Source organism: Pelobates fuscus, chromosome 10 (assembly GCF_036172605.1).
Source record: "Pelobates fuscus isolate aPelFus1 chromosome 10, aPelFus1.pri, whole genome shotgun sequence".
In the NCBI taxonomy this organism is placed as follows: Eukaryota; Metazoa; Chordata; class Amphibia; order Anura; family Pelobatidae; genus Pelobates; species Pelobates fuscus.
In genome coordinates, this window is record NC_086326.1 from 37,668,960 (window position 1) to 37,696,539 (window position 27,580).

At 37.9% G+C, this 27,580-nt stretch overlaps 1 protein-coding gene across 1 annotated transcript; it reads left to right on the forward strand.

Moving 5' to 3' along the window:
- The first annotated feature begins 12,910 nt into the window (after positions 1-12,910).
- Positions 12,911-27,580, forward strand: LOC134574691 (alpha-2-macroglobulin-like protein 1). Its single transcript, XM_063433811.1, has 9 exons — positions 12,911-13,109; positions 15,845-15,926; positions 16,711-16,867; positions 19,152-19,226; positions 20,233-20,395; positions 22,866-23,068; positions 23,281-23,496; positions 23,896-24,020; positions 27,466-27,580. Exons 1-9 carry the CDS (start codon positions 12,911-12,913, stop codon positions 27,578-27,580), a joined length of 1,335 nt encoding a protein of 444 aa, XP_063289881.1.

Here is a 27,580-nt window from a genome sequence, read left to right on the forward strand (position 1 = left end):
ACACATCTTTATCATTTTTCTCAATGGAAAGCCAGTGATAGTCTGAGAGCATCAGCCTATCAAAGATGCCCAATATATGATATAATATATAAATACCGATATAACCCAAGAAAACTTACTTTAGCATAATATCCGTGCAATCAAGAATACCATTAAACAGGCCTCTGATGTGATCCGTATATACAGAACTTTATTATGAGTAAGAATGGTCACAATGCACACACACAAAAAAAAAAGATAAATTATTAAGAGTGAAGAACAGATGAAAATAAAAAGGAGAAAATTTAACAGAAAATTCGAGTTACTCACTTTGCTTGTGCAGTTATGGAAATGGCAACTTACTCATAATTAGTTTTTGACTCCCAGTAAAAGTGTAATGTTAATTACACTTTGATAGATTTTGTACCCTTTGCCCCATTTTGAGTTTCTAAACTAGCCCCAAAGGAGGAAAAGGGAAGAAGATAGGTGTGATTGTATACATTTTAGTGATTTTTTTTTTAATTCTAGGTTGATGACACCTCTCATATCACCTTTGGCCTCTTTAAACACAAACTTATATAAAAGAATTTAAGAAAAAGGTCCCTATTTCTTCCTGCATGCCTGGTACAGAAATATTATTTTAATCTGTAGAATTGTTACAATTTATCCATTCCAAAGACACCTTGCAGGACCTGTCTGTGCCTTTTTCAGGGAACACCCTTAGCATTGTGAATAGACAGACAGACAGACATAGAAAACAAAAGGCATGATTATTCATATCTGGATTATTATTAATGTTTTTTTGCATATGACTTGCTCCAGACTCCTAATAGTCAATTAGCATATCAAAGAGGCCCAAGGTATGCAAAGCAAAAGCGGTCAAAAATTGGGCAACCATATGATCTGACAGATGGCACATTCTTGTACCAGGCAAATTAGCCATTACAGTGCTGTAATATCATACCACACATATTAGTTAAACATTTCATATATTCATTATACATCAGTGTTCATTTTGGCAGCAAATCTCAATTTAGTTTTAGTCGTGCTCTTTTGACTAAAAAGCCATTTTAGTTTTAGTTGTATTTTAGTCATCTGAATTGTTTTCGCTTTTCGCCTAGTTTTAGTCGACTAAATCTAAAAAATTTTAGTCAACAAAATTAACAGTTATACACATTACATTTATTTACAATATTTCTACAATGCAACAATGAATCATGCTTGCTGGGCATGACACAATGCCCATGACCTCCAAGCACCATAACAACTTCATTGAGATTAAGTTTCCTTGTTGGCCAGTGTTCCTTTAAGTTATCTATGGGCTGTTATTTTTAAGATATACCATGGGAGTCTCACAATGAGTTTTTTTAGATAATGCTAGGGCTGATAAATTTCAGATGATCCTGAGGGAATTAATTGTATTTGTTTAATTTTCTCAACAGAATTCGTAAACAAGGACTCATCAGAATTCTTAAATGCTGAAAGCAAACCTGATGGTGCAGTCAATGAGCCTGAAAATGAAGTTTTTGAAATTAATGTTCCTAAAAATAATGTTCCTGAAAATAAAGTTCGGGATTTTTTCCCTGAAACCTGGTTATGGAAACTTGTGGTAATTGAGTAAGACAACTCAGCTACATTATTATAAACCTCCTAAATCAGACTGAGTGGGATGGGAGGACGTTTTGGAGAGAGCAACCAGATATGAGCAAAAATGGGAACAAAGGTAGAGGATGAAGGAAAACTGAAGATATGTGGAAAATGATGATAAATGAAGGAAATTAAGGAGGCAAGAAACAGGCTGAAGAAGAGCTGACGATAGCTCATGGGTAAAATAGAAGGCAGAAGGAAGAACAAGTAGTAAGAAACAGTTGTGATATATGATATAGTTGAATATATCTAGGTAAGGACAAGGTGGGCTGGTATAAGGACGTTAAAAGAAGCTTGAAGAGGCAAAATGGGGGGAACTGAAGATGTGCTTCGTTTACACTTCATTTTATGCCAATTTCATCTGCTATAATTTACATTGTATTCCTTTCCTCTGCACGCTGCCCAATGCACCACATACAAACTAATTTTGCACCTCTCTCTCCTTTGTCACAGTGAAATTGGACAAGCAAACCTTAACGTTACAGTACCGGACACCATCACAGACTGGAGTGCAGGGATATTCTGTACAGGACCCTCTGGCTTTGGCCTTTCTGCACCTGCATACGTCCGTGCTTTTCAGCCATTCTTTGTGGAGATGAGTCTGCCATATTCTGTGGTCCTGGGAGAGTTATTCACTCTCAAAGCTTCGGTTTTTAACTATCTGGAACACTGTATAAAGGTAATTTCTCTCTCTCTCTCTCTCTCTCTCTCTCTCTCTCTCTCTCTTCCTCTCACTCTCTATAGTAATTAACAAGAGAAGTACAACAATGCAAAAATCTGCACAAAATAGGATGAAACAGGTATTCCACTTAAAGTTTATTAAAGAAACCAATGTCTGAATAACCCAATACAGAACAGGGCAAACCATCTGGCTATTTATAGGGCCATTTGGAGTGCAACATACAGACATTGTTCAAACTATTTAAAATGTCAGATTTTTGCAACTCAGAATACAATTGTGCCTGACTTAGGACCGTATTTCAGCCAGACCCAACTCTGCCACTTGGCTAAAATCTAGATCATAATGCCTCAAATCCAAACTATTTGCCTCCTGGCAGTTCTTGCAGTCAGCTGGCAAATAGTCATCAATCATCTTCATTGCAAGGATTCTACATGTAGTAACTGGCCAGGGTTTGCAAGTCAGCTGGCACATAAAAAAAAAAAAAAAATTCAGTAAAAAAAACCCAATTAGGGTCAGGACCGGTGCAAGGATTTTCTGCTACAGAGGAAAAAATGCATTTTAACCCCCCTCCCCTCCCAATAAAATGCCTCTTCCCTTGTGTGTCTCATAACCCCTTTAGTGTTTCTCCTCTCTTGAATGTCTTACCCCCTTTGACCTTTTGTGCGTATTACACCCCCTTTAGTGTATTATATCCCTCCTTTAGTGGGTCTTACACCGCCTTGTGTATCTCTTACTTCCCCACCAGCCCCTTTCTGTGTCACTGTGTTTTAGTGGGACATAGGGGCAAAATAGGGACTTTCATATTATTAATATTTATAAAGTGCCACCAAATTCAGTATCGCTGTACCATAGGGCTTTAGGGGGAGTATAGGGGCAGTATTTTCTTGGATGGGACTTAAGTGGGAAGAGATAGGGGAAATATTGGTAAATACAGGCAGTATTGTGGGAAGATAGGTGCTTTAGAGTGGGGGAAAAATGGCAGTATCGAGGGGGATTGGGGTTTTATTGTGATAAGTACAGGGGTCGTATCGTGGGGGATTAATTCTTTAGTGTGGGGACAGGGGAAGAATTGTGGGGTTCTGATTCTATAGTGTGGGGGGAGTAGGGGCAGCATTGTGGGGTTTAGGGATAGGGATAGTGGGGGAAGGATAGGAACAGCATTGTGAGGAATGGGGCTTTAGTGTGGTAGGATAGGAGCAGTATTGTGGGGTGGTAGGGGCAGTATTGTAGGGGAGTGATTCTTCAGTGGGGGCAGGGGCAGTATTGTGGGGGTATAGGGGTAATATTGTTTGCAGTAGGGGCAATATTGTTTGCAGTAGGGGCTGTATTGTGGCGGATTAAGGAATTAGTGTGGGGGCACCTATATGCAGTCAAACACACTCAAAAACAGTGACAGACACACAAACACAATCTCACACACTCACAGACATTCTTACACACATACTCAGTAATAAAAAATAAAATAAAATACAAATTTTATATCAGAATTTTGTTGTTTCTTTGGCCACCCAGTCTACTTACCTTTAGGAGAACTGTACTGGATCCACAGCCAGGAGTCCAATGAGCTGTTGCTGTGCTCCTCGAGGGTAGCTCGGATCCATATCAGCTTTGCTCCCTTATGTGTCCTGCAGTGGTGCCTGGGCTGAAGTGACATCACATTCTGACTCATGGGACCTATACAGGGCACGTGAGGGAGCAAAGCTGATATGGATCAGAGCACTCTTGATGGAAATACCCCAACCTCCCACCCCTTCAAAAAATAAAAATAAATATGCAGTGCTGGGCATCTTTGTGTTTCTCTTTCTCCCCCAACTCCTTAGTGTATATTTTTCCCCCTTCCTCAGCCCTTCTGTTTTTCCCTTGATCCTTCCCAGTCCCTCTGTGTTTCACTTTGTCCTCTTAGCACCTCTGTGTGTTACTTTGCTCCCCTCTCCCCCCATTTGTCTCTTTGCTCTCCTCATTCCCCCTCTTGTGTGTCTCTTTGCCCCTCTTTGCCCCACTTGTATCTCTTTGCTCCTCTCTGCCCCTCGTATGTCTCTTTGCTCTCCTCATGACCTCCTGTGTGTATCTTTGCCCCCCTTATTACCCCAGTGTGTTTTTTGCCTCTCTCAGCCCCACCTGTGTACCCCTTTGCTCCTCCAACCCCCCCAGTGTTTCTCTTTGCTCCCCTCATTCGTCCTGTGTGTCTTTTACCCCCATTTCCCCCTGGGTGTTTCTTTGCTCCTCTTAGCCACCCATGTGTCTCTTTGCTCCCCTCAGCTCCCTGTATGTCTCTTTGCTCTCCTCATTCCCCCCCTGTGTGTCTGCTTGCTACCCTCCACCCCCTGTGTATCTCTTTTCCCTCTCATTCCCCCATGTGATTCTTTGCCCCCCCCATTCCCTTCTGTGTGTCTCTGCCCCTCTCATCCCCCCATGTGTCTCTTGGTTTCATGAGCACCCCGTGTGTCCATTTGTTCCCCTCACTCCCCCCTGTGTGTCTCTTTGCCTCTCTCAGGCCTCCCCATGTGTCTCTTTTCTCCCTTCAGCCCCACCCGTCAGATCTCCTCCCTCTTGAGTGGCCAAGCTGTGTACTGAGGTAGAAGAGCTTGTTTACTCTACCTCTAACAGTAAGCAGTTCGGCGCTCTCAGTGTGCACTTCCTGTCAGACTGAGTAGATGGAAAAAAGCTACTCTACCTCAGTCCACAGCTTGGCCACCCTATATGATGTGACTGGCAGGAGGGGAGTGCTGTGCAGTGCACTCCCCTCATGCTGGTAAGCTAAAGACTGAGCCCCCTGGCCGGTGGGCCCTAGGCAGCCACCTAGGCTGCCTAGGTCGCGCCAGCCCTGCCTACAAAACAAACTCTGCTATTGCCCTTAAGTGTGCAATTGGGCAGTCAACTTACATGCACTTACCAACTGCAGTTAAAAAAAAATAATGGACTGTGTGTGAAGAAAGTAATGGTCATTCTTATTTACTCTTCCTGTCTATTATCAATTATCAATATACAGATTTATTTATTAAACACCAAACGGAACGCAAAGGAAATCTAATTACAAAATTAAGACACAAATAGCAGATTTTGAAAACTCTTACATCTTGAAAGTAATAGCAAATAAACCGTGCTATGTAGGCGCTCAAAATATAACATAATGAAGAATCTGATTACACGAAGCAGCTCAACACACATGAAGGTACCTCCAAACCTTAACACAATAACTTGCAAAAAAGTGGGGTGATGAAAGTGGGGCAGAAAGGTCACAACAAACAAGACCCAGTGGAGCGCTAATCGAAATAACTTGACTCACCCTTATATTAAGGGATATGAAGTATGAGAAAATCTAAAGGGATAGAAATAAAATGGAGACAATGGTGTAGTATGTATGGACTTGGTGTTCTTAGAGAGAAGGACTGTAGATATAACAAACTCACATGGTTTAGAGCCTGAGGGGGATAGGCTCAAATAATAAACGCAGAGGTATTTTAAAGCAAATACCAGGGTTCTTCAATGGCTGTATGGTAATCCTCAAATAAAGGGAGAAAAGGGGACAATGGACCAAAGTCCTAGTGTATTATCCTTAACCAAATGTAATAGCAAAACAGATACAAGTGCTTGCTCACCTTTAAGAGAGCCAATCCAAACTGGGCTCTCAGTATAATAGGTTATGTGCCTTTAAGAGGGCACTACTCTTCTTTGTTTGCAAGAAAATAGATACAGGTCGTAGGGCTCATATAAAGAATAAAAAACTAATTTATTGTAAAACACTTACATAAAATGCAAATAAAAGTCCCATTAAGTAATGGTATAGAAATGAGTCCTCGTCCGAGACGCGTTTCGCCTTGTAGAAAGGCTTTCTCAATCGGTATCCTGCTTGTATATTCCCGCCGGTTAAATAGCCACAGAGTTCTTTCCCATTGGTTCTTGCTGTCTTCCGGATCGCCAAATAAGGCGAGGGGTGTTCCGATCATCTGTTGTAAATGTTCGTGATTCCGGAAGTGACGTATCGCACTTGCCGCAACGTCACTTCCATTTTGATCGCGGCCGCAATTTTTATCATTGGCAAACATCTAATCTTCGAGCATGTCCTTATAACGTTTATATGCTCGGTGTTATATATAAAATACAGACATAAAAGAAGAAAAAAACATCAGTCTAATATCATAACTGCATAGGTGTATTAAAATAAAACGATAAAACAAATCCAATGTAAATATAAGCAAAAAAAGGGAGGAAGAGATTGGAAATGTCAGTTCAATGTAGTGAACAATAGCTTATATCATCCATGTAAAGCAACTTGTCCTGTTTACCATATGTATAGGGTGCATGAATACATAAATGAGTCTTAGATAGTATTACTACCTTAAGGGGATACACAGCCAATTAATTATTGGCAAAATATAAAAATAAATTACAGGCATCATAATTAATCGACTCATAGTGAAGACCATGTGAAAAGGCTGAGAGGAAGGCTGAGAAATTTTTTTTTATAAAAAATGATAAAGTTCAAAATCATAATTAAGACCTTTGGGATATAGAGTATCTAATTCAAAAATCCATTTCATCTCAGCCCCTGACGAAGGTGCATTACAGAAAGCACCGAAACGCGCGTCGGGTTTCTCTTTCCTTTCACTTATTTTTTCACTAGGGAACTGTCACTATGTGTAGGTAACCAACAATCTAAGTATGGTTCTACACATTAGATCACTCTAATTTTCACTTTCTTTATTTTTCACCTCATCACACTGGACATGTTGCCTGGGAGCAGTTAACTATATTCTCTTAGACTTAGTACTACAGTCCTGCAAGCTGTTTCAATCCCCCCCGGTTCTTTTCACATAATATGGGTAAGATAGCCTTAGACATTACAAGTAGGTCTCATTACAGTTATCTAGCCCTCATATGTGTGGGTATGTTTGCAGTTTTGAACTGTTGATTATTTGCAAGACTACTTTTTAATCCTGTTGGCTCTATTTAGATAATTCCACAGACGCTAGCTGTGGCCTATAGAGCTTTGCAACTAAGTCTGCTCCCAGCCTTAAGACCAGTGTTTCTAGTCAATACTTTACTTAGCAACTTGGAGCTAAGCTTATCTGCTGTCTGTAGCTATCAGAATTGACCTTCCATGATTAAAGTCTAATATCTGTAGCTTTCTTAAGACAAATCTATAAAGTACCCCATTGACCAAGATAGTTTGAGGTGAGCCATTGTGGCGAGATTTTTTACCCAATTCGGGTATTTGACCACCTATTTTGTTATTTTTGCTAAAGACTCTTTACGGTCCTATCATTAATTGATTTGGTAATCCCATCTTTCCTACTCCAGTACTTACTATAGACCTCCGGATTTGGTATCCAGATGGTCTAAGTAAATTCTTTCACTATTCCATTTCATCTCAGCCTTGCCCATTCTCCTCACCAAATCGTCACCTCTCCAGTCTGTAACTACTTTCTGAATGCCCATAAATAGCATACCATTTGGATCACTATTATGTGTGTTTTTAAAATGAAGTGATACGTTATGTTTTGTAAATCCATTTTTTACATTTCTGACGTGTTCCTGTATCCTCACCTGTAGAGGGCGTATAGTTCGCCCAATATATAAGAGGCCACATGGGCACGTCAGCATGTAAATTACTTTTTTAGTGTGACAGGTAATAATATCCTTTATTTTATAGCTCTTATTGGGATTGTTAGGATCTGGAAATTCCCTAATTACTCTTTTATGATTGCTGGTATTTTTACAGGCCCCACAGACCCCACATTCATAAAAACCTTTGGACAAAGGGGTTTGAAACTTCTTTAGCTCTAATCGAATTATTGTTGGAGAGGCTGTTTCTTAAGTTAGATACTCCCCTATAGATGATTTTAGGTTGTTCCGGTAGGAGAATGTTTAATGTCTCATCACTTTGAAGGATAGGCCAATGTTTATAAATTACTTTTTTGACTTGTTTGCTCTGAGTGTTAAAGTCACAGATAAAGGCCAGTTAATTATCTACGGAAGTGGTTGGTTTCTCCTTATATTTCAAAAGAGCTTCTCTCTCTTTAAGACTTATCTCATCGTAAGCATTATCAAGGAGCTGTTTATCATAACCCTTATCTGAGAAATCTGTCATAATTTTTTGTGCTTGTTCGTGAAACATGGCAATATCAGTGCAATTGCGTCTCACTCTGAGAAGTTGCGCCTTTGGTGCGTTAAGAAGCCAGGGTGAGTAATGGCAACTACTGCCTTCGATGTAACTGTTCACATCGACCTTTTTAAAAAAGGTGCTGGTCTTGATAGTATTACTCTCAATAAAAATATTGAGATCCAGGAATTCGACAAAGTTTTTACTACTGTTTCTGGTGAGTTTAATACCCCAGTCATTGTTTTCGATGTGTGAAAAAAAGAGGTCAAGGGACTCACTACTACCCTTCCAAACAAAAAAGATATCGTCTATATAGCGATGGTAGGACACCAGGCTTGCACCCCATCTATAGTCGCCAAAAATAAATAAATGTTCCCAATATGACATAAACAAATTGGCGTAAAAAGGAATGGGGTGAAGAGTCAGCGCTACGTAGCCACAGAGAAATATAGTTTAGAACGGCTGCACACCTTAAAAGGGGAGTTCCCCTAATCCCCTTATATAAGTAACATAAAACACGAAAACAGAAATGAAAAGGGTGCGCCTAACTTACATAAAAATAATATTATGCATAAATAAAATAATAATAAAATAATAGTCCAAAGTCCTACAATAAGTCTGAAGTGGTAAGTTCCACAAAGTATGGAGGATGCTTGAGGATGATGTCAGTCTTTACGCCTATGCACTTGTAGTTCGGTGATGATATGTGAAGATAAAAGCAGGAAAACAAAAATCCCAATGGTACAGTATGTCAGCAAGGTGAAAGGGGATAAAATAGTGATAATGAAAATTACTCACAATTTTCAGAGCTAAAATCCAGCTCTGATATTATATGCGTGAAGTGGAATGATCCCCACTCAAGGATATATAGGGTGACGCTGGTCAGCAAGTAGTGCAGGTGAAAAATCCAGCGATGATCCGGCTCGGCCGATAATAAGAGAAAATAAAATATAGTGCTCTCTGTATGGCAGATAAAAATGCTAGAAGAAAATAAAAATATACTCACAGTATATAGAGCAGGCTGAACTGCTCGGTGTAAGCGTATGGGTGGTATAATCCCCACCTATGGATTCTTTGCGCTATTGCGTGGGTTTATAAATAATAAGTAAGGTCAGGTTAAAAAAGGTAAAAAGGGATATTTAAAGGAATATGGCAAACAAGATATTTTGGTGCCAAAAATTCCTTTATTACAAATATAAAATATAAAATATAAAATGTATAATATCTAGACGCGTTTCGCCTAAAGAGGCTTCTTCAAGTAGATAATAGAAAGCTGGGTGCAAACCTGGTGCCCATCGCCGTTCCGCAGATTTGCAAATAGAATGTGTCATTGAACCAAAAATAGTTGTTATGAAGGATCCAATCTATTCCCTCCAAAATGAAGTCAATCTGGGACTGTGGGAAGTGTTCAGATCCTTCAAGGAAAAAATTGGTCGCTTCACATCCTATGTTGTGTTGTATGATAGTATATAGGGAATTGATGTCGGCTGTAACCAGCCAGCATTCATCATCCCATACGATATCTTTAAGGACCTGAAGGACATTAATGGTGTCCTTCAGATAACCTATACAATTCTTCACAATAGGCTGTAGGCATTGATCAATATACTGAGAAAGTCTACTTGATATGGATCCAATTCCCGAGATGATTGGATGCCCTGGGGGCTTGGTAATGTGCTTATGGATCTTTTGCAAGTAATAGAAGACTGGGATTCTAGGGTGATGGATATTCAGAAACTCTGATTCTTTTTTTATTTAGAATACCCTCTAGTTTACCTTTATCTATCAGTCTAGTGTAACTAGCCTTAATTTCACTAGTAGGGTCTTTGTTTAGAATAGTGTACATTTTAGTGTCCCCAAGTAGTCTATTGGATTCTTCTATATAATCGCTTTTCTCGATAAGGGCAATGCCCCCCCTTATCAGCCGGTTTAATGACGAATGTGTTATCATTTTTTAATTTCTTTAGACTATCTCTCTCTTGAAAGATCAGATTATATTCATTTTTCCCAATGGGTTTGATGCGTTTAATATCCTTCATAACCATTTTCTCAAATGTTGACATTTTATTAGAGATGCAAAACTTGGGAAAAAATGGGATTAATCTTTAAGTTCAGTATGCACGAATTCATCATTTACTTCACTTAACGTGGATCTTAATGGTGACTGTAGTCACGGCTTGATTATTTTAACATCAGCTGTATAGTTCAAATTCTACTCTGCTACAATCCTGTGTTTAGATGATGAGATGAAGAGATGAAGGCATACATAAGAAAGATCACACTAGTGTCATCAACACATATTAGACTTCAGTGCCAAATACATAAAGAAAAGACTGGGCATATAGGAGAGGTCCAAGGCAGATTTATTGAATAAAGGTTTACAATGTTTTGACTTACAAAATAGCCTTTCTCAAGTAAAGTTCTGTATCCGACCTTAGTTTAAGGCTATGCATTTCCTTATTTTTTTAGTGCAACCAAATGAGAACCTAATTAAAACTCATAATTGTTTTTGGTGTATATTTCAGGTACAAGTCTCCATGCCTATCACTATCAGCCAGGATCTGCAGGTGGACACATGTCCTACCTGTCAGTATTCCAGATGTGTGTGTTCCAATCATACTGTCTTCTTCAGTTGGAATGTTACAGTTAAAGCTGTTGGTAAATAAGAATATTGTTTTCTTTTGTTTATTTTAACCAGTGCACCGTGCTCAATATCACTACATCACGGGATCTGTGCACTCTGCTTTTAACCACAGAGCAATATGACCTGTGTACTATGTTTGTGATGTTGTCACTATATCATGTTCTCCCAGGTTTGGTGACACTCACCGTGAAAGTGGAGGCAGTGAGCAGCACAGAACTCTGTATGGGAAAGGAGATCATAAAACCTGCTAATGGAAACATAGATATAGAGAAGAGACAACTTCTCGTGAAAGTGAGTGAACAATCGGCTTTCCCTTTTTTGTTGTAGCATCTTACACTAACAAGGTCATATTTAAAATTAAAACTCCATAATATCCTTTCTGACAAAAATGTCCATCTCCTTTACTTTTTGTTTGATTTCTATTCTGGGCATCTCTACTATAGAGGGATAGGTGTGAGTTGCGTCAGATGGATTTCAATATCCGATTGGAGATTTAGCTGTTTTTTTTCAACACTTTTTCTCACCATCTATGCCACGGGTCAGGGTAGTTATATATTGTAGTGGACCAGAACACTTTCATTTTAGGGGTGTGAGAGGTCTCGCCAGGGGAGGGGCTGTTTTGAAACATTTTATGTGACTTACTAATAAGAATTGAAACATTGAAATGTTATTTAGAACAAGCACATTGTATCTTATTTACACAGACTGATTTCTAAAAACATTTATTGTAGTTTAAAGGTACATTACTGGGAATATTGTTGCTGTGCAGCTCTGTTATACACTAAGATACACAAACTATATGGAGCTCCTAGAAAAGAGGGACATTAGGAGAGAATAGATGGATAGAGGAAATTGTGTCCAAATAGAGACTGTCACTCGTAAATAGGGACACTTGGGAGGTACACTGTCTCCTCTCCTCTTATTTATGCTTTGTTTTTATTTATCCATTAGCCAGGAGGAATCAGGAAGGAACAGGCACAATCATACTTTTACTGTTTGGAAGGTAAACTAAGTTCATCAAATAATGATTTGACTTCTATCTTGACAAAAAAAGAAACTATTTTGTTATATTGTTGTTATTTAATCGAAGTTTGCCCTTTTCATCCTTTCCATTCCTTCATCTGCCTTTCACTTAACTCTCTTCCAAATCTTACCTACTTCCATTATCAGTCCTTTTTTTTTTCTTCTGATAGACAGACGTTTAATGCTGCAACAGATAGTATTGCTAGTTGGTTTCAGTTCATGGTTCACACTGTTATATTACATCATTACTCTTACCATAAGATATTGTTCATTTATGCTTTTATTAGGGTCAAGTGGAGAAGTCCTGGGATCATTCTCCTTGCACCTTCCTGACATTGTTGTGCAAAATTCTGTGAATGCCTATATATATGTCATGGGTAAGAGAGAGAAATATCTGTGTATCCTCTAGGGGCATATAGCTGTGTAAAACCTGTTCTTTTATTGGTGACATATATGCCTCGTTTCCACTGAGCGGAACGGTTCAGGTCGGTACAGTTTGGAAGGGTTAGAATGGTCCAGCCTATTCAAGTGAGCATTTCCACTGCAAGTCGGACCGCCAGGGGGCATGCGGGGTTTAGACCAAATGCCTAGCATGTCACTTGTCGTGAGCATTGACGTTTTCATGTCCGCCAATCAATGGATTGTATAGTAGCGCCGCCCTAACTGTACCGTACCATTTCCTACGGACCTTCATCTGAAGGGGGCCCAGGAATGGTGCGGTTCGGTTCGGTTGTATGGGCCACTTTCATAATGGAAACACTCAAAATAGCGTACCAGACTGAACTGACCCGAACCGTACCACTCAGTGGAAATGAGGTAATCGTGACAGCCAATGACAAATTACTATGTTGCAGGTGACCTACTGGGCTCCGCGTTGCAGAATTTGAACAAGTTGCTTCAGATGCCATATGGGTGTGGGGAACAGAACATGTTAACCACTTCTACGATAGTATATGTTTTACAATATCTGGAGGCCACAGGTCAGTTGACCCCTGAATTGAGATCACAAGCTTCGAGCTACCTTCAGATCGGTACGTTATCAGAGTCTTTGCCATGTGATGTCAATTTGATATACATATATAAATATGCGAACATAAATGTTTATCTATCTGTTTTCCCTTCCTTTATCTACCTATTTATCTTCTATATCTGTCTTTTTGTCTGTCTTTTTTTCTTTTTGATTGGTCTACATATCACTATATATCTGTATGTACATATGTACACTGCATCAGAAAGTATACAGATTTTTGACAACATTGCAAATTTATTAAACAGGAAAAAATGAAATACCACATTGACTTACGAATTGAAACATTTGACTCCATACTTAGTTGAAGCACCTTTGGAAGCAATTACAGCCATATGTCTTTTTGAGTAAAGTGCAACAAGCTTTGCACAAATGGATTTGGGTAGTTTTGCCATTCACGTCTACAGATCCTCTCATCTCTTTCCAGAGATGTTAAATTGGGTTCAAGTGTGAGCTCTAGCTTGGCCACTCACATACATTGACATAGTTGTCCTGAAACCACTCTTTATTGTCTTGGCTTTGTGCTTAGGATCATTGTCCTGTTGGAAGGTGAATCTTCAGCCCAGTGTGAGGTCATGAGCAATCTGGACCACTTTGTAATAAAGGATATCTCTGTATTATGCTGTGTTTAGCTTTCCATCAACAGTAACCATTCTCTCAGTCCCTGCTGCTTAAAGGACCACTCTAGGCACCCAGACCACTTCAGCTTAATGAAGTGGTCTGGATGCCAGGTCCTTCTAGGGTTAACCCATTTTTTCAGAAACATAGCAGTTTCAGAGAAACTGCTATGTTTATGAATGGGTTAAGCCTTCCCCCTATGTCCTCTAGTGGCTGTCTCACTGACAGCCGCTAGAGGCGCTTGCGTGCTTCTCACTGTGATTTTCACAGTGAGAGCACACCAGCGTCCATAGGAAAGCATTGTGAATGCTTTCCTATGTGACCGGCTGAATGCGCGCGCAGCTCTTGCCGCGCGTGCGCATTCAGCCGACGGGGAGGAGAAGAGGAGGATCGGAGGAGGAGAGCAGGAGGAGATCTCTCCGCCCAGCGCTGGAAAAAGGTACGTTTTTACCCCTTTCCCCTTTCCAGAGCCGGGCGGGAGGGGGTCCCTGAGGGTGGGGGCACCCTCAGGGCACTCTAGTGCCAGGAAAACGAGTATGCTTTCCTGGCACTAGAGTGGTCCTTTAACAACACCTCCAAAGCATGATGCATCACCATTAATGCCTGGTTTCCTCCAGACATGGCAGTGAAGTCTCTTCATTACTATATTAATAGCTCCTACTCACTGTCCATGAATGAGAGATTGGAAGATCAATGGGATTGCTTCCCTTTTGTTTTCTTAGACATCACCTGCCTCCAGAGGGTGGGGCTATTGGTGACTTTCTCCCAATTGTTTTTTAATAGAGCCACGGGGAGGGGGCCTAACTGATGCCCATAGGTGAGGATACGTGGGGGCCAGTGACAGGTCCCCCTGGGAATTTTGCTTTTTTAGAAGCTAGATTTAAAAGCAGTTACACAAGAAGATCAGATATTTGGAGATGGATTTATTTTGTTTTTTAATCTTGCAATCTTGGAGTATGGCTCTTGTAATTGTGTAATTAATAATCAAGAGTGAAATTAAGCTGTGTTTCTAACTATACTCACAATGCTGGCAGGAAATGTTGAGACATTGGCAGATTGCTATTGCATTGAAAACACACATCACTGGATCCAAATTCAGAAAATGTGTTATCGATATAACTTATTCTGATTAACCCTAGTAAGTGTGCTTTCCTTGTCTACCTTTGGCTAGCCATACATTTCTGTCTTTCTCTTTTGATCAAAACGATATCCACTAAGTAGACGCGTGGAAAAACCAGGAGCATGCACTCAGACGAAAGAAAAATAACAATAAATCACAATAAAAATTATAATTTAATTAAAAATAAAAATAAAATGAAGATCCTAATATGGATAATAATAAAAAGGGATAAAACTAGATTTTAAAAGATTTTAAAAAAGAGATAAAAAATAAAAAGAAGAAAAGAAGAAAGTAGAAGTGTAAGATTATCTCTATAGGAAAACACTATACAGTTGTGCTCAAAAGTTTGCATACCCTTGGAGGATTGGTAATATATGTACCATTTTTAAAGAAAACGTGAGTGGATAGGCAAAACACATTTCTTTTATTTCTTATGAGATTCATATTCAACTGTAGGTTATAACAGAATGGCACAATCATAAAACTAAACATGAAATGACCCCTGTTCAAAGGTCTGCATACCCTTAGTTTTTAATACTTTTAGCATCAATGACACCATTCAGTCATGTGTAATAGTTGTCTATGAGGCCCCTAATTCATCAAAATGCCTCCAGGTCATGCAATCTCTTTGGTCGTCTTGCATGAACTGCACTTTGGAGATCTCCCCAGAGTGTCTTGATGATATTAAGGTCAGGAGACTATGATGGCCACTCCAAAAACATCACCTTTTTCTGCTGTAACCACTGAAGGGTCAACTTGGCTTTGTGCTTAGGGTCATTGTCATGCTGGAAAATCCCAAGAGCGTCCCATGCGCAGCGTTCAGGCAGAAGAATGCACATTGTCTCCCAGTATTTGCTGATAACATGCAGCATTCATCTTGCCATCAATTTTCACAAGATTCCCCGTGCCTTCAGAGCTTTAGAGCGCTTTTGATCTGTCTATTATGCTCTGTGTATCTGCTTGTTTAATCAAAAATATTTATTTAAACCTTCCTTTACCAGGGTACCAAAAAGAACTACACTATAAACATTATGATGGATCATTTAGTGCATTTGGAGAGCATGACGGTGTGGGCAGTACTTGGTGAGTATGGGGATTTATGTTCTTTAAAAAGATTATGTATTACATTTGTAGGCTATAAACAGCATTTTCATGTGTAGATTGCTTTTCAACATATGTAAAATAAATAAAAAAAATATATATAAATTAATATGCATTCTTCACGGAAATATTAAATATTAGCATAAAAGCAGAAATACCATTTTTATTTATAAAAAGTAGGTCAGAAAAAATATATCAAATCCCAGCTCGTAGGTATTTGTAAGGTACCTCTGAGTTCTTCACACTTTCTCCCTTCTGTTTTTCCTTTCATTCTTTGCATGTTCTCTCCTTCTTGCACATGCTTCCCCATTCTAAATGACCCTACTTTACTTGTCATACCTTGTTCCATATCTGTTCTTCTAATGTTCTTCCCTCTTAGTTCACCCAGATTACCACTTCTCTTTCACTCACTCTTCTCTCAGTCTATGTGCCTCACGAATCACAATATGCAGTCACCTTTCTCTGTTTCTCATCCATACTGCTTGCCCTACTTGTCTTAAAACACAAACCACATCTTACACTTTCACATTTCTGTTTTTCCAGTTCACAATTTCTTATCCAGCTGTTTATTCCAATTCCTGCATTGTTACATCTCCATTCCCAAACTTTACGTTGATATACAATGTTTTTTTCACTTTTCCGTTTTAAAAATGTATCCTCTGTGGCTTACAATCTGTCATATTCTTCATGCATTTACCACTACATTTGTTCAATACATTAATTTTATAATTTCCTACACTTACACTTTTTCGCTTTCTGTTACCAGGCTTACAGCTTTTGTAGCGAAGTGTTTTTCCCAAGGAAAACGTTACATATTTATTGATGAAGATGTAATCAATAAGGCTGTGACATGGCTTGGATATCTTCAGCAGAATGATGGATGTTTTAGGAGCGTAGGGAAAGTTCTGAACACACTTATGAAGGTAAACTCATCACAATGGGCAAAAGACCAGGCAGACCTATGGTCTGTATTTGGCCTATTTATGTATAATAGTGTATGAGATATCTATGCTGTATTTTATTGGTGAGATCCTTAATACATGGTGGGACATTACAGACCATTGAAAATGAAACATTATTAGATAATAATAGTAATAACAATAGTATAATGATACTCAACTATAAATTTATAATATGTTATAATGATCCATGATAGAGATACTTTTAGTTGGAAAACAATGGTGCAATACTTCTTAGTAAGGTAAGACACAACAATCACATGGTGTGGAGCTTCAAACAAGCTCAAGTTTCAGTAGCATATAATGGTAAAATCCCCACAAATGGATTTAGGTGCTTTATGTATTATTCTAGTGATTATTCAGTGATGAATATGTAACAACAAAGGAATAAATTTGATAGTGTAGTATTGTTAGTACAGAGGTGTCATCTTGAAATAAAAGAAAAAAAACAATCACAAAAGGGGAGCTTATAACTGAGCTCAGAATGCCAGGTGTATGGCAGTACAGTCACCACCTTAAGGATATTTCTTGGTCACTGTTTTTTTGGTAGTGTAGATGAGACCAATAATACAGGAAGAAAAATAAAACATAGTACTCAATGTATTATGAAACATATATAAATATTGAGACTGTACTCACGTTTAACAGAGCATTATCACTGCTCAATGTTTCCAGTATTGGTGGTATAATTCCTACCAATAATTGGGTATCCAAGTTCCACAGGAAGATGCTTTAGTCGAGGGTGACAGGGAAAAGCATTAAAAGTAAAAAGAAAAATATCTATGGCAGATCCAGTTTGGATTTAAACCAAAGTAGCTTTATTGTTGTAACAGTGAAAAAAAAAATCCACAATTAATTTTGCCTGGTTCAGAAGCTTTTTTTCAAGTGGGTTACAGTAATACCAGGGCATAATAGGCAAGATCATGTGGTGAAACATCCAAAATCCTGGATCACAACCAACGTCATTCAACAAAGTGTGAATTATCTGTAATTCAATGTGAATTTAACATGTAAGGCTATCTTGGCTCACAAGTTAAAAATTCACTTGGAATGCATACATAACCTTTAATGTTTTCAGCAAAATTATCTGGCACAAAACATGTGTCACTAGTCAAGTCTAAAAATTATTGGCCACAGCAAACCATCTCTTGTAACATGAATGCTGGGAATGGACATCACTTGCAGGAACGTTCTCCCAAATGACTGTCACATTTCATATACGTAGTCTTTACTGCTATGCCAATGAAATGGCACCAAAGACAAAGGTCAGAAAATATAGATTGAAGATGACCTTTTTAGTTATACAAACAACACAAAGGTGACTCAAAGGTAGCAAGGGAAAATTATTAGTCTGCAAAGACTGAATTTCCCTACTCCAGGACACCATTTACACTTTGAATGATGAGTGGGAGAGGGAGATCGGAATTGTTTTAGTTTTGTCATTAAAAAATGTATTTTGCCGGATAAAGACATGTCATTTTGTAATCCATTTTTCTACATGTTTTTGTAGAGTGTAAACACATTTTTTTTTTTTTTTTAATATCTTTTTTTTGCTCACAATGTCTGTTCTCTCACAGGAAGCATGGTGAAAATTAGAGCATACATCTTTGAAAATAGTGTGTAATAGAAATAGTCCCATAGTGCTGGAAGCTTTCAAAAGGGTAGTCTACGCTCTCTGGCCACTTCCGAACATCTCTTCAGATATAGTTAATGCAGAAATTCACCTTCCACGTTAGATATATCTATTTTATCTCCTTTTTGATAGAATAAATTGACTAGCTGTGAATTTGAAGTCTGTTTGTATAAAATGTCCCTGGGGATTTCCAGGTATAGACTTCTAGACATGCAATGATCTTCTTTTTGGATCATCTTTCAAGACCAATGAAAGACTGACGAAAGAGGATGTACATGACACTTACAGAGTTACTCAGTAACTTGCAAATTCAAGGTGATTTCAAAGAGAATTTCAAATTTCGGTAAAAGTTGCCAAACTGAAAAAAATATCTAAGCCAGTGATGCTTTTCATTTAGCTATTCTGGCCTTAAATTTGAAATCCACTTTGAAATCACTTTGAATTCTCACTTATGTAAATAACCCTAAAGAAGATTAGTTTTTGTTTTACCCCATTTGACCTTTAGAACTGCACCAAAATACTTTGCTTAATGCTTTAAGAGGATAATGAAATACAGAGATATGGGTGGAATTTCAGTAACCCATTATATATTGTTTTATATTACTCCCTGTGCAGGGAGGTGTAGAGGATGATGTGTCTCTATCTGCATATATCACTACTGCACTACTAGAAATGGGAATTCCTCAAAATGTGAGTATATTGCATTGTATGCCATTTAAAATAAAATTAATAATTAAACCAGTGAACACTATAATGATAACACAAAACTGAAATATGGTGTATTTTACAACAGGAACAAAGAGCAAACAAACTAGTGGTACACATCATGTTAATGGTGAAGTCCTTACTACATGGTGGGGCTTTGGAGGCCATTGGAGGCCATTGAATAATAATAATAATAATAATAATAATAATAATACGAAACTCAACCATAAGCTTATAATACCTTATAAATTATAGCAGAAATACTTTTAATTAGGTCTGTTATGCTTCATAATGTTTTATATTCCAGTTTTTGTAATCACAGCCCTACTCATATAATTACTCATGCCGGAAAGTCTTCCGCAATCCAGGTCAGATTCTGTTCATTCCTAATAAATAAATAAATTTATAAATAAGTAAATTTGAACATAACACTAACCTAATACATTGGACACCATAGCTCTTCCCAATACATGTAATAAAAAACAGATGAACAAAACTATAGTGCAACATTGTCTAACTACAGTATAAATATAAAGTATGAGAAAATTATTATTGATCTGGAACAAAAGAGTATGTTAAAAATGAGTGTGTTGCAGTTGATTGATGGGTATCGCATGCTTTTTGGGAATGTTAACATTTAAATGCATTTTCTCTTTGTGTTTTACTTGTATGGTTTGGTAGAAATTATTACAAATAATTTTCCGGTTTCTATATCACTTTCCTTTAGAGGATTCTCTGTGAATTTGTTCAACTGATAAACTTGTTTTGGGGTCATTTGCATCTTCCCGCACATGGTGGCAGTGTAGACCTTTTTCTTATCAAGTGTGATATCTGAGTTTTTGTTACTAGGGACTGGGATGATATCAGATAATATGGTATTTGCTTCTCCTTCATCTCAGGCCATTTATGCTTTAATTTTACCAGCAACTAAATATTGTTGTGTTGTTTTATCTCTATTGTTACTGTTTCTAAGCTAGCAATCTCTCCACAGAACACTATCCTGGCCAATGCGTTAAAATGCGTACGAAAGAAAGTCCCTAATCTGACAAATCCTTACACTCAAGCCCTGCTGACGTATGCTTTTTCACTTGCCAATGATCTAACAAACAAGGCAATTCTTCTGAAGAAGCTGTATCAAGTGGCAAACACGTCAGGTAATAATCCCCATGAGGAATAGATAAGATATTTGAATGTATAGATATCGGTCTACCTGTCTATGATCCATCTATCATACAAAACTGCACTAACAAGAAAATAGCAAGAAATATATAAACTTTATAGAAGTGTAAAATAAACTGATAGCATCTTACACAAAGGCAGAACATCATAATAGATTGTAAATTATAAAAAGTAAAATGTTTGTAAAGGTAAATCAACAAATATAAAGTCAAAGCTACAATAAGGAATTAAGTTTTATATAATCATAATAAATAATAATGAAAACAATACATAATTTATATTAGTTATTAATTTATATAATATATTAGTTTTTATTACAACTTTCATGGTTCTTTACATATTTAATTTTGGGTACAAGTAATTTTCTTTATTTTTTTTATTCTTTATTTTTGTTGTGCAAAATGTTTACAAACAGGGCAGCCCAAACAAGCTTCACAATGTTATACAAAAGAATACGTAGGCGTTGCATAAAGATTGATTGCACAATTTTTGTAAATAATGGACAAGATATATAGTCAGGTTAATTATTTGCATGTAAAAGGTAGACAGAATGAAAGCTTGTAGATTGTGTTTTAGGTACATAGATAAGGACTCAAACATGAGGGAATAATGCTTGGTATAAATGTCTAGAGAGTTGGGCAGCATTGGAAATATCATAGCAGATTACATTCTTTAGACATGCTTAATGTAGGGTAGGAATTTTATCATGCTGGTAGGATTCAGTGTTAGTGGTGAGCAATCACATGTATGCAGGTGTACAATGTGAAGTAAGTACACTGGATGCTAGATTAAGAACTAAACAGAAATAAACGTGTATTTGAGAATAACAGTGCTGAAACTAACACAATTATAATGCTGAAACCAACGAAAGTGTAATGCCACTGGGACCAGGAACAGAATGGAATACAGCCTATGAGCCTATTGCCAAAAGTGAATGTACAGTGGTACTTAAATGCATGGCCCAAAATCTGAGCTGTGAGGCATAGGGCATGCAGGGGGTCTGGGTCCTACAGTAAGGAGGTATCTCAGACTATACCTATGGGCCAGTATTGTGTGTCCAGTGTTTGCCGAAGACTATGGGATTCCACGGCTCTGCGCCACCGGCAATTATATTTCACCTGTCTGATCACCCTTCGTGGTCCGAACAGGGTCTTGGGTATTATTCAGAGATCGCTGGCGTGTACGCTGGGAGTAGGTCATCCGTGGATGTGAGTTGTATTTAGGGATTCTGCCCCCTTGTGGTCTGAGGCCCAGGTAAGTAGTGGCGCATCTCAATGCGGCATGTCCTGTTCCAAGGAATCTTCCTCGTCCTCCACCACCTACCGGCCTTCAGCATTGTGGTGTTGCGGATTAATGCTGGTCTCTTCGTGACCACAGCTTCTGGGGGCGCAACAAGTCGGCTTTCTATGTGGCTCCAAAAGGCATGGCAAATAGCGTCACATTTTTCCATGAAGGCTTCCCTCCACTGTAGGCCCTTTGAGTCAGCTTGGTTGTGCAGAGGCACCAGCGTGGGGGCATCTCACACATTTACCAGCTGTGTAGAATTTAATGAGGAGCACTCTCTCTGCATGTCCGGCACCCATGCTGGTCAGGCCCCGCCCCCTTGGGTACAAGTAATTTTCTATTTCATTTTCGATAAAATTTGCTAGTTTTGAATTACTTCCAGACGTGTTTAAATTACGCATGTCATTGGAAACAGGTATGACATATGATTTATTTTTAATTGTTTGTATTATTTTTTTAGTGATGAATTCTTATGAACAATATGTACATTTGATTGGTGACCGTTTATTTCACAAATCTACCTTAGCATCTGACTTAAGTTAGTTAATATAATTGCATATAGTTTATATATGTACATTAATATTGTAATACATATACTGTATATACATTAGTATTATACCCCCTTAGATCTAACAATGACATGCTCCTTGCTTCTTCTATTATCACCACTTCCCATGCTAAACTACAGGGCTTCTCTTGTGCAGGACTAACCCTCTGGAATGCACTTCCCCACACTGTCAGACTTTCCCCTAGTCTGTCTTCCTTTGAATGCTCCTTAGAGACACTCCTGTTTAATTAAGCCTACAACTCAGCTCAGTAACTAAAGCATTCCACTTCCAATAAATGTTCTCAGCTCACTTAACATAATCTTCTCTATTGCAGTCCAACGCCTCCTATTTCCCATCCCTCCTATCCATCTAGTTTGTAAATTCCCACAGGAGTAGGGCCCTTGACTCTTTCCGTGTTTGTCAAATTTTATACTGTCTCTTAGATGTATTGTATCTTTCTTTTTCTACTTATACCACGTAGAAAGACATTGATGTGGAATGTGTTGCCACGTTTTAAATAAAGTATCATATTAATAATAATTGCACTAATACTATCATAAAATAACATTTATCTTTGATGATGCAAGGTAATAATTAATCTACATCCCCTTAGATGACGAGACACACTGGGAGTACAAACTACAGTCTTCAGGATCAAGAGGTGGAGCGTCAGCCACTGTGGAGTTAAGCTCTTATATTCTGCTGGCTTTGGTCTCAGGTTCTGATGTGACTACAGAAGATATTGAGAAAGCATCACGCATTGTGCGGTGGTTAATCAAACAGCAAAACTCTAATGGTGGCTTCTCATCCACACAGGTAACACAAGCTTACAATCTCAAAGGAAAGAGGGAATTCAGACACAGCTATAGGAGCAATTCTCTTTTTGTGACTGTAATACCTTTCATTGCAGAAATTTGCTTTATAACCACTGGTAGCATTGTTATGCTTTTTTTCATATGTTGTATTTTAATTGCCATTTTACGGATATATGTGCAAATAAATTCATTCTTTTCTACCTCTTATCACAGGATACAGTTGTGGCCATTCAGGCACTGGCCAGATACTTAAAAGTCACATTTAGGGACCAAATGAATGTGCTGGTGAATGTGTCGGATAAGAAAGGATTTCAAAAACAGTTCCAAGTGAATTCACAGAACCGTCTTTTACAGCAGAGTGAGACTTTGCCACATGTACCCGGAGAGTATTCTTTAATTGTCAAGGGCTACGGTTGCGTCTACATTCAGGTGGGAATACATCTATCTCTATAACTTACTTATTTGGTTAACTTACTCTGTTTATTTAATTTTTTGTGGGTTAACAATGCAATGTCATTTGTTTCTGACACAAATACCAATGTTGGACATTGGATACAGAGTTTATCTGAGTCCAGTAACTCTTTGTAAACACATCAATGACTTGCATGATTTAAATTTCCCAGGGATCTGTAATTGACCTTTGATTCCAGAATGACTGCGTCTGGGTATTTACTGAATGTTTGAGTTCTGGCTTTCCTGACATTTAGTTACTCAGTTTGAATCTTGGACCATTGCTTATATGGCTGTAGGTATGAATTGACACTATGTCTTATATTAAATACAATTCAAGACTTATCTTTTCCCCTATCTGCCATTTTTCTCTTACAGAGTGTCCTGAAATACAACGTGTATCCAAAAATCAGTCGTTTATCTTTTGATCTTGAAGTCTTGGTTTATCACTCACAGTGCAACAGTCAGGGTCTAGAGCAATTACAGATGTTTATATCAGTCAGGTAATGCCCTGTTAATATTATCGTGAATTGCTATGACCAATTCCTCTTTGCCACTGCATGTTTGTCTGCATGTGTGTCTCTTTTCCCAGTAACCTAACAGAGTTAATGTTGTTTTATATATCCATGCTGTGTAGACAAAGGGTTCATTCTTGTGGTACACTGATCTTGTAATAACCTATATTATAATAAATTGTGTTATAATGGTGCTGTTTTTTATATATCACTTGGTATATGAAAGTGATTTAAGGTGGTAATGGTGCCAGGAATCTGTGCAGTGTCATGGGCTGAAATCGGCAGTGTCATGGATCAAAGGTTGAGCTTGACAATTTTTTGTTTTTAAGGTTTCCAGATTTTCAAAAATTTCTTAGTACCATATGTTGGGAAAATAACATTTAAAAAAAAATGTCTTGCCAACTGGAGGGCTTGGAACAAACCTTCAATTATGTTTATGCTGTGGTCTTCCAATGTTTTAGCATTAGAATTTTAGCTGCCATCAAGATATAGAGCACTAATATTTTATGTTGGTGGGGTTTGTAATTTTCATGCCATCCTTGTCTTGGGTATAGGGCATTCTATTTTAGGCCTGTTTGGAACCCACTGATTGACAAGAAATTTGCTAGCTCTGTTGCCTGTGGTATAGTACATCAGAGGGAAGTCTTATTCTTCTTTTCTAGGTTATGAAGCTAAGAGATCAACATTTGGTACTTTAATTTTAATAACATTTTAGCGTATGAGTTGAGCTGTATGAAATGTCCTCTCCTGATGGTTTTGCAGACCATCCAAATCATTGGTGTATCGGTATCATGTTGGGTGTTAATGTCAAAGTATTCCTCTAGAATTTGGTGGAATTTGACCTTTATATTCTGTATTTGCAATGGGGATTCATTCATTCTCCACTGAGCCAGGCCTCTTGCTGGGTAGTGAGCTGTAAATGAGTTTAGAGTTGGTATGTGGACTAACCATGTAATAAGACCTATTTTAGAGTCAGTCAGAGATTGTAGGGTAAATGGACCCATAAGGGATGTATCTATACCAGAATATATTTTGTGGACAGTTGAGTACAACATGTATTCTCGCTCTGTAGGTTATAAAGAACAAACCAGAAGCAATAATTTTATGGGAGAGAGTGCACTTAATACAGCAGAGGAATTGAATACAGTATAAAACCTTACTTGTGCTCTCTCTCTCTCTTCTTTTTTTTTTTTTTTACCCTTTATTCTTTTGTACATCCTCTTTCCCCCTTCCTCATGTTTTTTTTAAACAAGCTTGAACCTGGTTTGCATATTGGCAACATAGAGTGTGAGAGATCTTAGTAGAGTAATTTGGCCAATATTATTAGTGGGAACTAACTGGAGGAGCTAATATATTTTCAGTTATCACATCACTTGCATTAAACATTAAAAAAGGACAATAACAGAACATCAGTGTTATAATCATGTAGTGAAGTATAAAAGTATACTTAAGATTGGTTATTTGGCAAATAACTTGCAGGTCACATCCATAGTTGCAATCTCCACTTAGTACTGTCTCAAGTGTCCTGCTATAAGCTTCACCTGCTCAAACTGTAAGCGGGACATCAAAGGTGCTTCAGTGACATCTAGGTAAGATGAAAGCTGCAGATCTTCTTCCAGGATGTTCTCAATTTTGCTGGTGGTGCTGCTAATCAGGAGGGAGCTTCATGTTCCAAGATTTGAAAATCATAAGGTTTCCTTAGGGCTGTTGATGGGTTTCAGGACTTTATCAAGCCAGACAAGTAATTTTATAGGTTACCTTCAGTTTTATGGAATATAGATGGTGATGGTAGTAAAATCCTTTTATCTACCATAATGGCTGCTGAAAGATCAGAGTTTAAGCTCAACTTCTGGAAGGGCTCAGGGGAGGCACAAATCTTACCTTCCATAGTCATGCAGACGAGTAATAATGTGTTTCCGGTTCTGGTTTTGCGTCCCACTGTTGGAACGCAGCATTTCTTACTGTCTGATGTACTTCTGGTTTCTTTCCTCGATTTTGGAATGCAACCTTGCGTTCCACTGTAGGTATTTCCTCTTCACAGGTCTGTGGCAATGTTTCCTTTCTCTTTGCAACGCATCAATGTGTTCTACCGCTAAATATCGCGGTTTTCTGTCCATATTGCCCATAAAGCGCTCATGTCATAGGGAAGAATAAAAAATAATAAATAAAAAAAAAAACAAGGGGGAGATGGAATATAATAAGGGGTGAGGGATTCTAAACTAAGCAGTATAATGGATATTACAGAAGTAATATATGACATATAATAAATATGTAAAAATGTGTAAAAATGTGTAAACACAATCCATTGTATATAGATGGGTATATGTGTTGTATAAAATAACTATAGATTTCATTAAAGTGGCATATACCCATCTATATACAATGGATTGTGTTTACACATTTTTACACATTTTCACCTATTTATTATATGTCTAAGTATATTCCTTCTGTGATATCTATTATACTGCTTAGTATAGATTTGCCGCCCACGTCCCTTCCCTCCTTATTATATTCCATCTTCACCTTGGTTCTTTTTTAATTTATTATTTTTTATTCTTCCCTATAACATGAGAGCTTTATGGGCAATATGGACAAAAACAACGCGCTATTTAGCGGTGGAATGCGGTGATGCATTCCAAAGAGAAGGAAGTGGCAATTATGAATGTTTTAAAAAGGAGATCAACTGGAAACTACATTACAGTAGCTGAGGAAGCCTCCAAGCAAGGCGAAACAGGTTTTGCTAAGGATTTACTGCAAAGACTGTAAGAACATTTGTATCTTATTTTATTCATTGATTTTATATATATCTTGTGCACTTTAAAACAAAGCATTTTGGAAATATGCCTACTTGTGACTACAATCAAAATACTGCAGCTACTTCATTTCACCTAAAATTCCACTAAGCTGGCCATACTGGCCACACTGGCTCCTTACTTGTGAGTATATCTATATATACCTATTCATATTAACATCAGGATACAAATGATATTGCACTAGGGTTTGTTTTTCGTGTGTTTATTTCCATGTAGGACCTCATTCCTTAAGGATTTACTATATACCATTGCAATATTCATGTAAGATACTCCATCGTTTATATACGTTTGTGTTTTGGATTTGCTGAGGGTTAAGGGGATCCCACACAGGTGTTAGAGTGTCAGAAAACTGTTACTATGAATGATTTAAAATGTGCAGATGAGTTGGGCTAATATGTTTAAGTTTTTTCTATTTCAATTTAGCAAATATTAGCAAATATTAATACTCACCTCCAAGAATTTCTAATACTATGTTCTATTATCCCTTAGATTTTAAATCCACATACTGAATACTGGCAGTTTAGAGAGCAGATGTAACCAGTCCCTCGTGAGATCTGATCTTTCAGCTTTTCTGCTCTACAAAGTAAATGATTAGATTGTATTCATGTCTATTTATACAGTTACACTGGAAGTCGAAGTTCCTCTAATATGGTTCTTATAGAAGTGGAAATGCTGTCAGGATTCAGCCCTGGCGAGGATACAGCTGCAGTGGTAAATGGAACCATCACATCCTAG